This window comes from Anguilla rostrata, chromosome 3 (assembly GCF_018555375.3).
Source record: "Anguilla rostrata isolate EN2019 chromosome 3, ASM1855537v3, whole genome shotgun sequence".
Lineage (NCBI taxonomy): Eukaryota > Metazoa > Chordata > Actinopteri > Anguilliformes > Anguillidae > Anguilla > Anguilla rostrata.
Genome location: NC_057935.1, coordinates 13852410 through 13866654, shown reverse-complemented (window position 1 = coordinate 13866654; position 14245 = coordinate 13852410). Strand labels below are relative to the sequence as shown.

The 14245-nt window shown below is 38.5% G+C and overlaps 1 protein-coding gene across 3 annotated transcripts in view; it reads left to right on the top strand.

The window, feature by feature from the left end:
- LOC135250251 (androgen receptor-like) overlaps nucleotides 1-14030 on the top strand; it is a 43417-nt gene extending 29387 nt beyond the window's left edge. For 2 of the 3 annotated variants that reach the window (XM_064326350.1, XM_064326351.1), the window contains 5 exons: nucleotides 4485-4760; nucleotides 6637-6781; nucleotides 8094-8224; nucleotides 8812-8963; nucleotides 9302-14030. In XM_064326350.1, coding sequence (XP_064182420.1) covers nucleotides 4485-4760; nucleotides 6637-6781; nucleotides 8094-8224; nucleotides 8812-8963; nucleotides 9302-9460 — 863 coding nt within the window. In that variant the 3' untranslated portion in view covers nucleotides 9461-14030. Of the gene's footprint in view, nucleotides 1-4484; nucleotides 4761-6636; nucleotides 6786-8093; nucleotides 8225-8811; nucleotides 8964-9301 lie in introns of those variants that run through there. The other variant, XM_064326352.1, reaches the window with a different exon arrangement.
- The last annotated feature ends 215 nt before the right edge of the window (nucleotides 14031-14245 follow it).

Sequence of the window (14245 nt, the reverse complement as noted above, 5' to 3'; positions counted from 1 at the left end):
ATAATGGTTCGGGAACATGGCTTGTAAAACTAAGGTTGCTGGTGCAATTCGCAGGTAGGACACTGCTGTTGTACCCTTGAGTGAGATACTTAACCCAAATTGCTTTGGTTTTTTTCAGTTTTGTAAATTGATTGCATGAAAAAAAGAAAACAGTTCTGGAAGGGCATCTGTGAAAGCCTGAAATGTAATTTAAATGTCCTGTGATCCATTATGAAATATTGGTCATGTCCCAGTGTTTGGTCATAATGTGTAAAATGGTAAAATAGTGAGCTTGCGGCACAGTCTGTACCTCTGAAGGGCTGTGGCCTGGTGTGGTACTGCAGGGGCGTGGTCAGAAGTTAATACAAACAGGAGCCACGCCCTTTTGTAAAAATACTCTCTGTCTGTCAGGCACAGTTGTATTGGATGCATTCATGCAAAGCACTGTAGTGGTTTAGATAATAATGTACACTTCCTTTCGTCTTTGCAAATGAAATACCGCCATTGCCCAACTCTGGTTCGTATGAAAATCGTGGTGCAGGCGGTCTTGTTAAATCTGGAAGGGGGAAAGCTGGTACCCCTGCACCCCAGCGCCATGATAAAATGAAGATGTTTATTTATTTATAGTGTGGCCTCAAACTAAGCCTATGAGACAGCAGTTTTTCATTCTTCCACGGTGTACATTCCGCCCTCCCCGGAAGGCTCTGCGAGCTCATTGGTTATTTTTAAGCCGGTGTGCGTCGCGCGGTCTCAGATTTCATTCAGGTCCATTTCCAGGGCTGAAGTTGAGCAGATGAGTTTGAGGCCTGGCTGCTCTTGCAGTAGTAGAATCCTTGCTCTCTTTTTTTATTTTAACAGTCTCTGCATGTGTGAAAACAGCTGGTACTAGAGAAGGATATTTAAGATATCCACAAAATACAAAAAAACTAGGCTTATTAAAGGAAACCCAGAAAGCTACTTTTTGGTTTTCAGATCCCTAATATTTAATGATGAGAGTAATTGACAATTAACAAATACTTGTTTTCTGAGTCATATCATATTGCACTGAAAATATAATTTCAGGTTTCTAACCAAGAAATATAGTTATCTTCAAGTCCTAATGGATACGTACATCCTATTTTTTTTATTATTCTGTGATATTTCACTTAATTTTTTCCTCCTGTTAGACGGTATATCTCGTGTTCATCCATTGAGATTATGATTTAAGATTTCCAGTCATGTATGGAAGACTGTTATGAAAGAACAGGCTGGCTGTTTCAGTGTTATTATTGCAGTCCTATTCATTTTCACTGTCCCGCTGCAGTGCATCCAGTCAGATTTGCACAAAGCCGGTTCTTTGCTGTGATGTCTTTGGCAGCCAAACAGAAGAACAGAAACTGTAGATCTGGATTGCTGCAGGGGCATCCTGTGGAATGTTCTGCCGAATCTAATTAAGGCCAGAGCCTCTCCCTCTGTGGACGTATTGAAATATTTATTAAAAACTCCTTTTTAGTCTCGCTCTATCCTCAGTCCCATTTTACAAATTGTGGGGGGATGTAGATCTATAAAGCAAAAGATTGCCATAAAAGCTTTCACTGTTCCCTTTTCTCCCACTATTAACACGTGCACGCACACACACACACACACACAGACGCTCTCACACACACGCGCGCACACACACACGCACAAACTCATGCGTTTGCATAATTTATGGAGCAGAAGTACAGCAGAGGCTCTGAGATATGAAGACTTTGGGAACAGGGGTTGTGCGGAATTTGGAATATTTCAAAATAGACAACTCAAATTACTCTTTTTATTGGAGTGACTGCTTACAGCACTCTAAGCATTACTTTTTGAACAGCCTACTCTCAATTTGTAGTTCTAAATTTTAGTTTATGTTTATATGCATTAATTAGAAAAGCAGCAAGTGAGATATGATAAGGACATGTTTGTCGGCTTTCTGCTAGAAGTAGAGGTTGTTCTGTACTGCAAACAAAGCGTATGTGAAGATACATGTGGGACCAGGGTCTAGTCTAGTCTGAGGAACTAGTGGTTTAACATTACTGATGAGAAGTCAGCTTCTGAATCCCCAGTTCAAGTGCTTCTAGCGCTCTTAAAGAACAAATCCATCTTTCCGGTACATGTGTAACATTTTAGGTTCATTCTGCCGCCCCCTTGAAAACCTGCCTTTCTTGATAACTTTTTGATTTTCAGATGATCCCCCACATACGTTTATAGGGGAAGGTGCCTTTCTAGTGTTTTATCAAGTGTGACTTCTTTCTAATGTCCTTTTGCTTTGCATAAGTGATTATAACAAAGATAGTCTATGTATTTTATAATAAGCTTGAGCTTGATGGGGTACACTTGCTTATGCTTCTTTGAGGTTCCTGCACTACACAGGTGACTGATCAGTATGTAATTCTGAGGTTCGTAGACCGCAATCCCTTATTAATGGAAACTGAAGCTACGTTGGGCCTTTCGGAAATGAGCACAGTTCTGACTGTAGCCAGGCCAGGAGGTCTCCAATCGGGCTGTGCTATGAGCCATGTAATTCTGTGAAAACTGGCACGTTGGTGCTTTGGAGAGGATCATGGAGAAACCAACTGGAGTCTTCTGCAGCCACAATTTGACAAACCCTGATTGGTCCTCATTATTATTAATCACCATGCGCCTTTGGCTTTGGGTCCTGTCAACATTTTCTGGAAATCGTTATTTTTTTGGGGAAAAAATTGAAATATTATGAATATATTATTTATATTTATATATTATTCAGTGATAAAATAGGGATTTGCTTGATTATATCAGTATTGTAAAATTAAAACAAAAAGTTCATTCATTTAGTTATTTATTTATGCGAGCTCTCAACTATTATGAAAGTTCTCCACTTTGTGTTTTATGCCTCATTTTAAGTGATATTCAACACAGTTAAAAAGTCATAATTTTTTATTATCACTGAATGAAATTCAGCCTTCTTTCTTGATAATCTACAACGTTGTTGTCATTGATAGCAAACTGCCCGCAGTGACTCACTGGCTTGTGCATTTGGGTACATTAACATAAGTCATTGGTGACTGATGTTCACTGGCAACAGCCACTTAAATTTATTTGTGCTAATGTTCATTTGTTAGTGCGTTAGTGAGTGTGCCTGTGCTTGTACATGTGCATGTGTGTGTATGACTCCTCTGGTAGCCATAATTATCATTAAAAGGCATACTATGCAAATAACCATGCTAAAGCATACCTATGATGCAATGGCAATCTCTGCCAAATTCATGTACCTTTACCTGTATTTGTTATTCTAAAATGTGTTCTGGACATTTCTGGGTGTGGCACTCTTTTCTCTGTGGGGAGGTGTGGGTGTAGCTACAGAGCCTGTGGTTTGGGATTAAATGTCAACGGAGTATTTGCTGCTATAGCTAGTTAGCTGCTGTAAAGGCCCAGATACAGTAAAGCAAAAAGACAAGCCAACAGGGCTTGTTCAAGGACCAGAGTTACTGTAACCTTGGAATTTATTTTCCTCGGTGGTGTCAGCTAAATTTGGCCAAGAATATGAAAAGCAACATGGAGCTGACTTGTTTTATGTCAGACCTGCTACCTCTAGCTATGCAGCTAGGGTTGCCAGACTTCCACGTTTTAACCAGAATGTCCAGTTTTCAAATTATTTATACATGTTCAATTTGTGGTCTTGACCGAATTTTACCTGTAGTTTCTAGTCAATATTCGTGTCTGTGACTCGTTCGGGTATGCGGGGGTGAGTGGGCAGGGTTGCAAATGGAGAAGGAGACTTCTTTGATTGTAAACACAGGCTAAAAAATACTGCATAGTATGGTCACAGGTCATTTTTAGAGTTGCCTCTATGGTGTGACTGTCTCCATTCATTTTAACTTGAGTGATACATTTGTATGGTTGTGGTTATCATTATCATTCTCATTATAGTTTCAAGTGTGAATCAGGGCACCACACAGATGTGTGTGTGTGTGTGTGTGTGTGTTCACCAGAAGTCAAATATATCTCACGTGTGCACACACCCATGTATATGCACGTTCAAAAAAACAACCGTTGTCACTTGGACTTTAACAATTAAATAGATTATGGTGTCTCCTACCCATACCCTGTTCTATTCTCCAGAAGGGTCTTCAGTCATTTACATGGATTGCTGAATGCTTCAGATACAATTCAAGGTGCCCCAGAAAGGCATCTGAAAACAGTTGATCAGATACATGATAAAAGAGATGTAACATGATTTTTTTTTCTGTCTTATTAATGTAATGGGGTGCTTAGGGGTGGGTGGAGGGATTGGGGGCTTGGGGAGGGGTGTTTGTCTTATTTAAAAATCAATAAAAATAATTTAACCAAGAGAGCTAAAATGATTAAAAATCAATAGTGTGATCTTGGCTTAGCTACCTTGGCATTGGCAAGAAATAATGTGGTGAGGTCACTCTATCCCTCTCTCTCTCTCTCTGTCTCTCTCTCTCTCTCTCTATCATTTTTAAAATTATTCTGTTTTCCTCCCCCTCCCGCCACAGCGCGGAAGCTGAAGAAGATCGGGCAAATGAGGGCCCCCGAGGATGGCCAGGGGCAGGGCCCGGCGGAAGCGGAGCTGAGCGTCTCCCCCAAGTACGACCTGGGCTTCCACACCCAGTCCATGTTCCTCAACATCCTGGAGGCCATCGAGCCGGAGGTGGTGAACGCCGGGCACGACTACGGCCAGCCGGACTCTGCGGCCAGCCTGCTGACCAGCCTCAACGAGCTCGGAGAACGGCAACTCGTCAAGGTCGTCAAGTGGGCCAAGGGCATGCCAGGTAACATAGCCCAATGGGTTCATTTATCCATTTATTTATATACTCACTTTTCTTTTAGTTCTTTACTACTAATTTTATAGCCTTTTTATGTTAGCCTTACTATATGTTATTATATTTGCACACGCACACACACACACACACACACATACATGCTGATTTTTTAAATTTTTGTCCTGAATTTGATAAAGGTTGGGTATGTACAAATATGCAAGCCCTCTGAGATTTCTTTCATTTTTCAATCTGGGTGTTTTTTGCAGTTTTTTTTATTGCAATTCACTGGTACGTTTCACACAAACAATAAGCTGAAGTCAGTCAGTCCTCTGACTCAGTAATTCCCCCACTGATTCTCTTGAACCTCAAAGTCACCATGACAACAAGAGCCGTGGGACAATTAAAGGGAGACTTGTAAGTGAAGGGGGGGGGGGGGGGGTTGTGTTGTTCTTTTCAAAAGACAGATAATTTCATCATGTTAAAAAATAGCAAAAAAATCATGATTAGGAAGTTTGAGTACTCCTGTGCTTTATGAAGGAAATGAGCTCCTTCATCTTTTTTCCATTCACTAGCTGAGGCCAGTTTCAGTATTGTTTCCATCAGCCAAGCAGTAACATCTGTTTTAAATGTCAGTTGAGCACATAGGAATACGGTAAACAGCTGCTTCAGGGTTTTGAAAATCAAATCGTGGAGTACTGTTTTAAAACACTGTTCCTAAAATGGAGAACATAGGATTTTTGCTGTCTTTGTTCATTAGCTTTTGAGTATCTGTTATTGTTCCATGTTATGAGTGGATTATGGCAGCCTTGAAGAAGTAGACCTTCTGAAAACATTCAACTGGTGTCTTTAGCTCTACATATTTTTTTTAAGTTAAGGCTTTGTCTCTGGCTGTTGTTTTTGAAGTGAAAATAAAAGGACAAATTCAACCTTAAAATAATTAAGACTAAAATGCAAACTCCAAGTCCTTCCTGCAGTCTAGGTACAGTTGGTGGGTTTGTAAAAAGGTAGCAAAAACGGACTGGGTCCATTTTTTTTATTTAATACACCTAAATAAAAAAGAAAGAAAGAAAAAACAGCAAATGATCCCTTTACACTAGGGGTCTAATGGCGCCAATATGCAGCAGCTCAGATGATTGCTAATCGGCTTCAGTTGTGCATGACTGTCAGTGAGTTCAGAGCTGTCAGTAGGCCTTAAGCCGTTCAAGGCGAGAAGCCAAAGGGGGGGTGGAAGGCTTGATAATCATAGGCAGATAAAAATCCTTGCGGGTCTCTGATAGAATGGAATGTTATAGTACATAATGGAATAATTAACTGTCCGTTTCGGGGGTTGACTTCAAGTCCATTTCAATTCAATAGCTTCAGGAAATGAATGAAATAGAAGAATGATTTGAAAACAAATAAAACTTTCCTATGGGTAAATTTCAGTTGGAAAATTTACCCATAGGATGCATGCCCTCATGGAAACAGTCACTGGGGTTTCCTTCCTTTTTGTTTGCTATAAATAGCGTGAGTCTGCATACAAAACAATGCGAAACAAAACAAAGCACTTAATGAAAACAAAATTAGCGGTGTTTAGGGGATGAGAGAATGGATTTGTGACAATAATGAATTTACCACAGATATTTTTCTAGTTAAGGAACTGCCAAGAAGCAGGATTGTACACAATTTATCAGTAAACAGTTTATTGGTGAAGACACACATACACTCAGTACATGCAGCTGTGGGATGAACCTCTGTAGTTTGAGGAAAAAAGTTATTAAACTGAACACAGTTTTAGTGTGTCCAGTGATTTATTACTGAAAATAATAACCCTGAATTAGCGGTAGTGCATTTGAACGCTGCCGTATGTATGTTATTTAAGTGTCTTTAATCCTCGTTTCTGCAGGTTTTCGGAGTCTGTACGTGGATGACCAGATGACAGTCATCCAGCACTCCTGGATGGCAGTGATGGTGTTCGCTCTGGGCTGGAGGTCATTTAAGAATGTGAAGTCCAGGATGCTTTACTTTGCTCCTGACCTTGTTTTCAACGAGTGAGTGAGTCCGTGAATCCCACTGCCACACCGCGGCCTCTAGAAATGACTCCCAACTAACATAAAACACCGTCACCTGTTCCTCTGAGAATTTACTCGGGAGATATACGGGACAAAAACAAAATTCTGTTCAGGAAGAGTTCACAGTAAATCTTCACATTTTCACTTTCAATGCCAAAGTGTGGTTTACTACAATGCAAAGAGACAAATATTCTCTAAATCAGGAAGAATAAAATAAATAAATGAAGGAAGTTAGAAAATAGTAAATTTAGATACATAATGAATTTAAATATTACATAGAAACCGTAACATCAGCGTTTTCAGTTGCCAGAGTATTCTTGCAAAAATGTAACTATAGCATAAAATGCGCCTGTGCTATCCGTGTTAATGCTTTAAAGGGTTAAGCTCAGGTGTAGTGTGCTGCATTCTACCATCACAGCTCACTGTAGTTGCATTGAACCTATCAGATTAGGATCTGATGGGTTCAATGCAAGATCTGCAGTAATTTGGATTATCACACAGGATCAAAACTTTACGTGGATCAAAGCGAGAAAGTAATCATTCATGCAAGGCACGTATCTTGTGTAATGCAATCATCCGATAGATATCAGCAAGGATCCAGATGGAGTTGAGCTGCATTGGGAGAGTGAGATATTGGCATTTGTTGACGGTTATCTTCGGGGGATCTGGCAAACTCAGTTTAATAATTTACCAGTGTGTGATGAATGAACAGGGCCAGTGTGCTGTTATCCAGGTGACATTATCCAGGGTTATCTCATCACTGTGATTTGATCATTGATAGAGAAGCAGAGTATTACGGTTCTTATATTTGTGAAGGAAGATTTTCCATCTCACACATTACACTGTGGTGTCTGTAATATGTTGTAATATGTTAAAAAGTTTTATTTTTCTTTTCTTAAAAAGTTGCTGAATTACAATGTTTACTTGCATGTGTTTATATATTTCACCTCTCACAAGGGATTTTTGTATTATTTTGTGTGAATGTTCTTTAAAAAACCGAACATGGCAGACTCATTCTTTTCCTAACTTTACTAACACCTAAAACTTTTAAAGTATTTGGTGTCCCAGTCTGAGCTTCACACCTGGGATTGGAAATTAAAATCCTGGAGGGTGCGTTTTACCAGTACATCATGTAAGTTATTCATTGGCTAAAGTCAGCGCAGCTTGTTTCTGAGACCTGGTTTGTCTATTGACTGAGAAGAAACCACAGGAAAAAGCTGCAGACACTGACTCCCCAGGGCTGGGGGGTTTGAGATCCCTGCTTTATGGCCCCCCTTCCTCTCCTGTGCAGGCACCGAATGCAGGTGTCCACCATGTATGAACACTGCATCCGGATGAAGAACTTCTCCCAGGAGTTTGCTATGCTGCAGGTCTCCCAGGAAGAGTTCCTGTGCATGAAAGCTCTGCTTCTCTTCAGCACCAGTGAGTACAGCCAGCTGGGAGACACACTGGGGCTTATTCAGACGTAGTCTTTGAGGCCTTCTGGGAAAAAAAGGGCAGTTGTTTGCGAGGCTAGTTTCTCTCCTGTTTCAGAATTAGATTCCCATGCACAAGAAGTGAGAAAGATAGATGTTTGATGGTGAGAACCATCTAGGTTCATTGTTTTGCCTCTGTCAGGAGATTCTTGCCTGTGTACATCCTGGTCTTGTTAACAACAGAATGTTCCCTCCTTCTATTGAGTGACCCAATAAGCTGCCCTGTGCATTAAAAACTTGATACACTTCTCTTTGGTAGTAATATATGTACATTAGCAGACATCAGATTACTGCAGATGACGTAAAAACGTTAAAAGAAACAAAAAAGAAACGCAATATTCAGAATGAATTATTTTTTCAGATGATAACACATGGTTAATAAAATATTTTGGAAAAATTTCTCATTTGCAGGAGCATTTCACTGCCATATAGAGAATTTAAATATTTCAAATGACTATTTGACCCATAATTATATACGTACCTGTATCTACACTGTTCCTACAAAATGCTTAAAGGACTGTAACTGTCGTCTAGTCCCCGTTGAAGGGCTGAAGGGGCAGAATTTCTTTGACGAGCTGCGGAGGAGCTACATTAACGAGCTGGACCGGCTGGTTAGCTTCAGGAGCAAGTCCAGCTGCTCCGAGAGGTTCCAGCAGCTCACCCGCCTCCTGGACTCCCTCCAACCTGTGAGTGCGCCAACCGTGTGACTACACAAGCAACATTAAATATGCAAAGAGCAGAGCGATCAAAAATGCAGTACCCTCCCTCTGTCTCTCGCTAACCGTCTAGTCATTCTGCATGACATGATTTACACTTGCTAGGATGTTGCTCTTATCCTGGTCAAATGGACAATCGTAATGTTCATGTTATCACATATTCTTTAGATGCAAATTTGACCAAGCGTCCCTCTGCATACATGACTGTAGACAACTATAATGAAGACACAAACGCAATTGCCAAATTTTGCACGATGATTTCTATTTTAATGTATTTTCTCTCTCTCTCTCTTGCTCTCTCGCTTCAGGTTCTGAAGAAGCTCCACCAGTTTACGTTCGACCTTTTCGTCCAGTCCCAGAACCTCTCCAACCAAGTTTGCTTTCCCGAGATGATCTCAGAGATCATATCCGTGCACGTGCCAAAGATTCTCGCTGGCACGGTGAAGCCAATCCTCTTCCACAAGTAGCCATCTCCTTTCCTTTTCGCTCCGCTAGACTCTGTCCTGATCCACGCTTCTTCAGCGTGGCACTGCGCCTACATCCACATCCTTCTCATAGCTCAATGCTAAACAAAATGGCGGAATTACAAATGTGTAGTTTTACTACCAGGGCTTTCTGATTATTGAGATTTTTCCAAAGCTGGTTTTAGCATTTGATCTCCGCTATATTGTCGTATTGTCTATACAAGGTCTGCATTTTCTAATTACTCTCTTGGCTCATTTTACATCAGTGCTTTTAAGATCCCGGGATGCAAAGACCTGCGTTCTGTCTTCAAATCGGTTTACAAAAACAAAACCAATTTATATGTACACTATACACGACAACATGCTCAGTGTTAAATCTACTATGACAGAGTCCACTAGGAATCCAATAATTCTCTTTTCAGTGTTCATCTACAAATTGAACAATATTGCGTATGCGTCGCTACACAGTTATGCACAGCTGTGTCTATCATTGTTAATAAGTCATCTGGTTGTTTAATTAGGATTTTCCAGATAAATAATCGAAAAGGTTTAAGTAATTTTCATTTATAGTGATTCATGCATGCAGGTATATTAATCTCCATAGCTACCGAATATCAATCTGTTCATATAACCATGTATATACCTATATATACCTGTATATACGGAGATATACATGCCTACATACATACATAAAGAGTATAGACCTTTGTGTGTGTGCAGAACACACCACACACACACACACACACACACACACACACACTCTCACGCACGCACACGTTCTTAGCTGGTGAATGTATAAACATGCTAAATGTCGCAGCCACAGATTACAGATTAAATGTTACCGTAAACGGAATGATCCGAACCGTCTTTTTGTTTTAATTAATGAAATATATATTAAAAAAAAGATCCTTTCCACCAAGTTTTGTGAACTCAAACAGGACAGTTATTGAAATAGCTTTTTTGTGTTGATCACAGTGTATTTGTTTTTTTGTTGACTCTGGTATGAAGATTTATTTCTGAAGAGCCATACAACTCCCAAACTGCCAAGGAGGCTACCACCTGTTGTCACTGCTTTGACTGGTTCGCGTTATATTAGAGTTTATCATTTTTAGCGCTCTGAATATCATTACTCTCGTATGCTCATACCTGTAATTATAATATTGACACAACTGTATGGACTATTCTGTAGGTATTCTAGTGTGGTTTTTACATGAAATGAAAGCTATGTCTGCATAATTAAAACAATTGTAAATGTAATTCATGCAATTATTGTACAGTTCTGATCTCTGATATTTTGTGTTTGTGTGGTCATTATATTAATTCGTTGGCCATAACTCTTAAGTTGAATTTGATTATATTTTTATACAAATGCTTCCCCTTTTATTTTAGAAAACCATTTAAACTATTTGCTTGTGTGACTTGTGGCCACAGAAGTGCAAATTATGCTATTCAGATAATCAAATGTCAAAAAAAAAAAGTAGGAGGAAATATTCTAAAGTTTTGCATTTATGCCAAAAGGGCACTACCTTTCTGCAGAATCCAGCTTTTCCGAGCCAGCTGTTCATAAACACTATGCAGTGACGCATGCTTGTGATGTGATGCATTCGTAAGAATGAATAAAGGCACCCATTCGTGATTTAAAGTGCACATCAGTGTAGCAGTCAGAATTTTTATTTAATCTTAGGACTGGAAAACAGAGGCAACTGTGGCCTTTGAGACTGCAGTTTGGCAGTTAACATGCAGCTCAAATTGTAGAATTATATGCAGGTGGTTCTTGTACTGATATTGGCCTGCTTTTAACACCATAACTGCTAAATACTAATGAATAGTCCCAAGGGAAATGCAGTCTTAAATGTGACATGATATAATGTGTATTTCAGATGCTTAAATTCCTACTGAGAAAAAAACCCCTCGCCTTGTCTTTTGAGGTTATTGTAAATTCAAGTCAAAAAAGTAATCGCAAAATAACTTAGAATAACAGATAATGAGTTATTTATTTATTTAAATTTATTTCCCCAGTGTAGTGAGAGAGACACTGCACTGTCTTTTGGATGAGACATTAAACCACGGTCCTGACTCACTCTGGTCATTAAAGATCCAAGGGCACTTATCACATAGAGTAGGGGGGAGGGGGAGGTGGAAGGGGGGGGGGGTTCCCTGGTCTGGCCAATTTCCTAATTTTGCTCTCTAAACATAGTCACCTCACTGCCCCCTTATAATCCCTCCTTTTTAGCTGATGTATGATGAAGGTTTCAAACAAAATGGCTGCTGTGCATAGAGGGGTTAGTTTCCCCTCTTACACTGTACACTGTCAAAATTCCAAGGTGGCTCCTCTTAAAATAACGAGGAACCTGGCTGCCTTACAATGTGGAGTTAGGTGAACAATGGATCTTCAGTTCTTTGTGCTTCTCCTGTATGAACTGTATCAAGAAGTACGAGGAACTGAGGAACTTTTGTTCATCTAACTCACGATTTTAAGGCAGTCATTTGTTATTTGTTATTTTTTTGTAGAGCCAATTTGAATTTTTTTGTTACAGTGTAAATCACATTGAGATCCTGAGATAAAGGGCACTATTTAAATTATTTCCATTATTATTAATGGTATATATCTCATGTAAAATAATTTTACCTTAAAAAATGGTCATTTCTTGTATAAGTTATATTTTATAATATGTTCTGATATGCATACATGTATTTGCACTTGAATAGATGGTTTCTGATAATATAATCCAAATACCTTTTGTGCAAATTCTGTGTGTTGGTTGTTATAAATGCAGCCATGTTGGATTTGATTGCCATTATAATTGATTAGCAACTGTATTAGACCCAGTATATATCTCCATGACAGGCAGAAGTTGAAAAGTGTGGTGACCATTTAACAGGATTGAATTATGCACTGAAAGCCAACGTTTACCAAAGTAAATCATATCACAAAGATAACGTTAAAAGCTTTTTGAAAGGGCTTAATCGCCATCTGAAACTCATGTTAAATCCCCTAATACTGTTGTTCCATTTCTCTGAGAATAGTAGAACACATCTGGTGATTTTAAACACAGAATGTTGCTGTACTCAGCACAGTTTATATAATGTCCAACAGTGAACTACTGCAGTACTGAACTAAGAGTTTTTTTTTTCTGCAGTGTGATTCTTAATAGGCCTGACCACAACAACAATTGCAATATTACTGCAAGATATTTTCATAAGATGCGGTACTAAAAAGAAGATCCAAAGTGGAAAATGCTGCAGCTACTTTATCTGCATTTTAAACTCTCGTATGAGTGCCTTTTGGCCGTCCAGCCACGGTTTGACAGTATTGCTGCTGTGAGGGAGAAGCATACTGGCAGAGTTAGTGAGCGAGTCTGCCAAGGTCACCACATTTGCTAGAACTGTGTATCTGTTATAGTCTGCATGAGCCCGATATTTCATTTTAATTTGATCAATGTGCAATGCACATTTTTCTCCAAAAAGGAAAGTTAACCGTTTCTTTTTTTTTCAGTTGACATTCAAAACGTGATTGATCATTCTCCACACAATTTTATATGGCTGGCATCGGTACCCAGGCTGACGTGTGTAAATATGCAGGGAGGCAGTTTGTTGGTGCTCTTTTGAAAAAGTTGTATAGCTATACTATTTTTTAGTTTTCTTTTGGTATGTAAAATGGAAACATTTTGAAAAAAAATGTTTATTTTTTATTTTTTTGTTATTCAGGTCATAAACTATATCATCTAAACCAGGGATCAGGTAATCAAAATTTGTGCTTTTTTTACACTTGACCTGACTGTGTCCTACTGCCCAAGAACGATGCCTTTAATTAATATGTGCTGAGTATTTAAACTTGCTACTAAAACAATCAAAAATGCTAATACAAAAACATGTAAAATATTTCACGTTGTGAGATCGTCAAAACGCACATATAGGCTATATTTAGATTATTTGTTGGCTTTGCATATATTTAGCTGATTAATAGGCATTTTCATTTCTGTGGATACAAGTTGAAACCAGCTCATACAACAGAAACTAGTGGTGACCTTAAATCCACTTTACCTACTAATATTGTTTTTTTTTTTTTTGTGAAATTTTTGTTTACAAGTTTTTTAATCGCATTTTTAAAATTATGGTAGGAAATTATACCTACATAAATTAAGATAGTAGTGTAAGCTAATTTAAAAAAAATATATATTTTATGTTTTAAGGTGTAGAAACTTACAAATGGCAGAATATACTGTTTTAGAGAAATCCCCTTTAGAAATCTCAAAATTTGCAGGTGTTCATTCCCAGTTGATGTAATCTTATTTGGTTTGGCCTGTTGAGTTTCGTCTACTATGTTGGTTTCATTTGTTCATTTGTTTCCTTGTTTTTTTTTTTTTTTGATTAAACAGTGTCAAATACATATGGATGAAGATTGAGTTATTGGCTATATTTGTTGTGATATGTTGTGTTATATTTTATTTAGGTATTAATTGTAAATATTTCATGTATGTAAAACGAAGAACTTTTTTTCTTACAAAATATTTTTTTTGTTTCAGTGACTACGAAATTATTGTGCGGTTGAAAATAAACAATATAACACTTGCTTAAATTATTTATTGAAATTTATGAACGAACGTCATTAAATTGAATCTGTGGTTAAAAGAGTCACTGAATTTGGGAAGACCAGAGGGGCATGTCTGATCCATATTTATTAATCTACAGCTACTGTATCCGTCAATGAAAAAATGAGCTTCCACACGATCTATAACCGGTTCAGCTACAATGACATGTCCAGCGCTGACTTATTGAATTTAATTC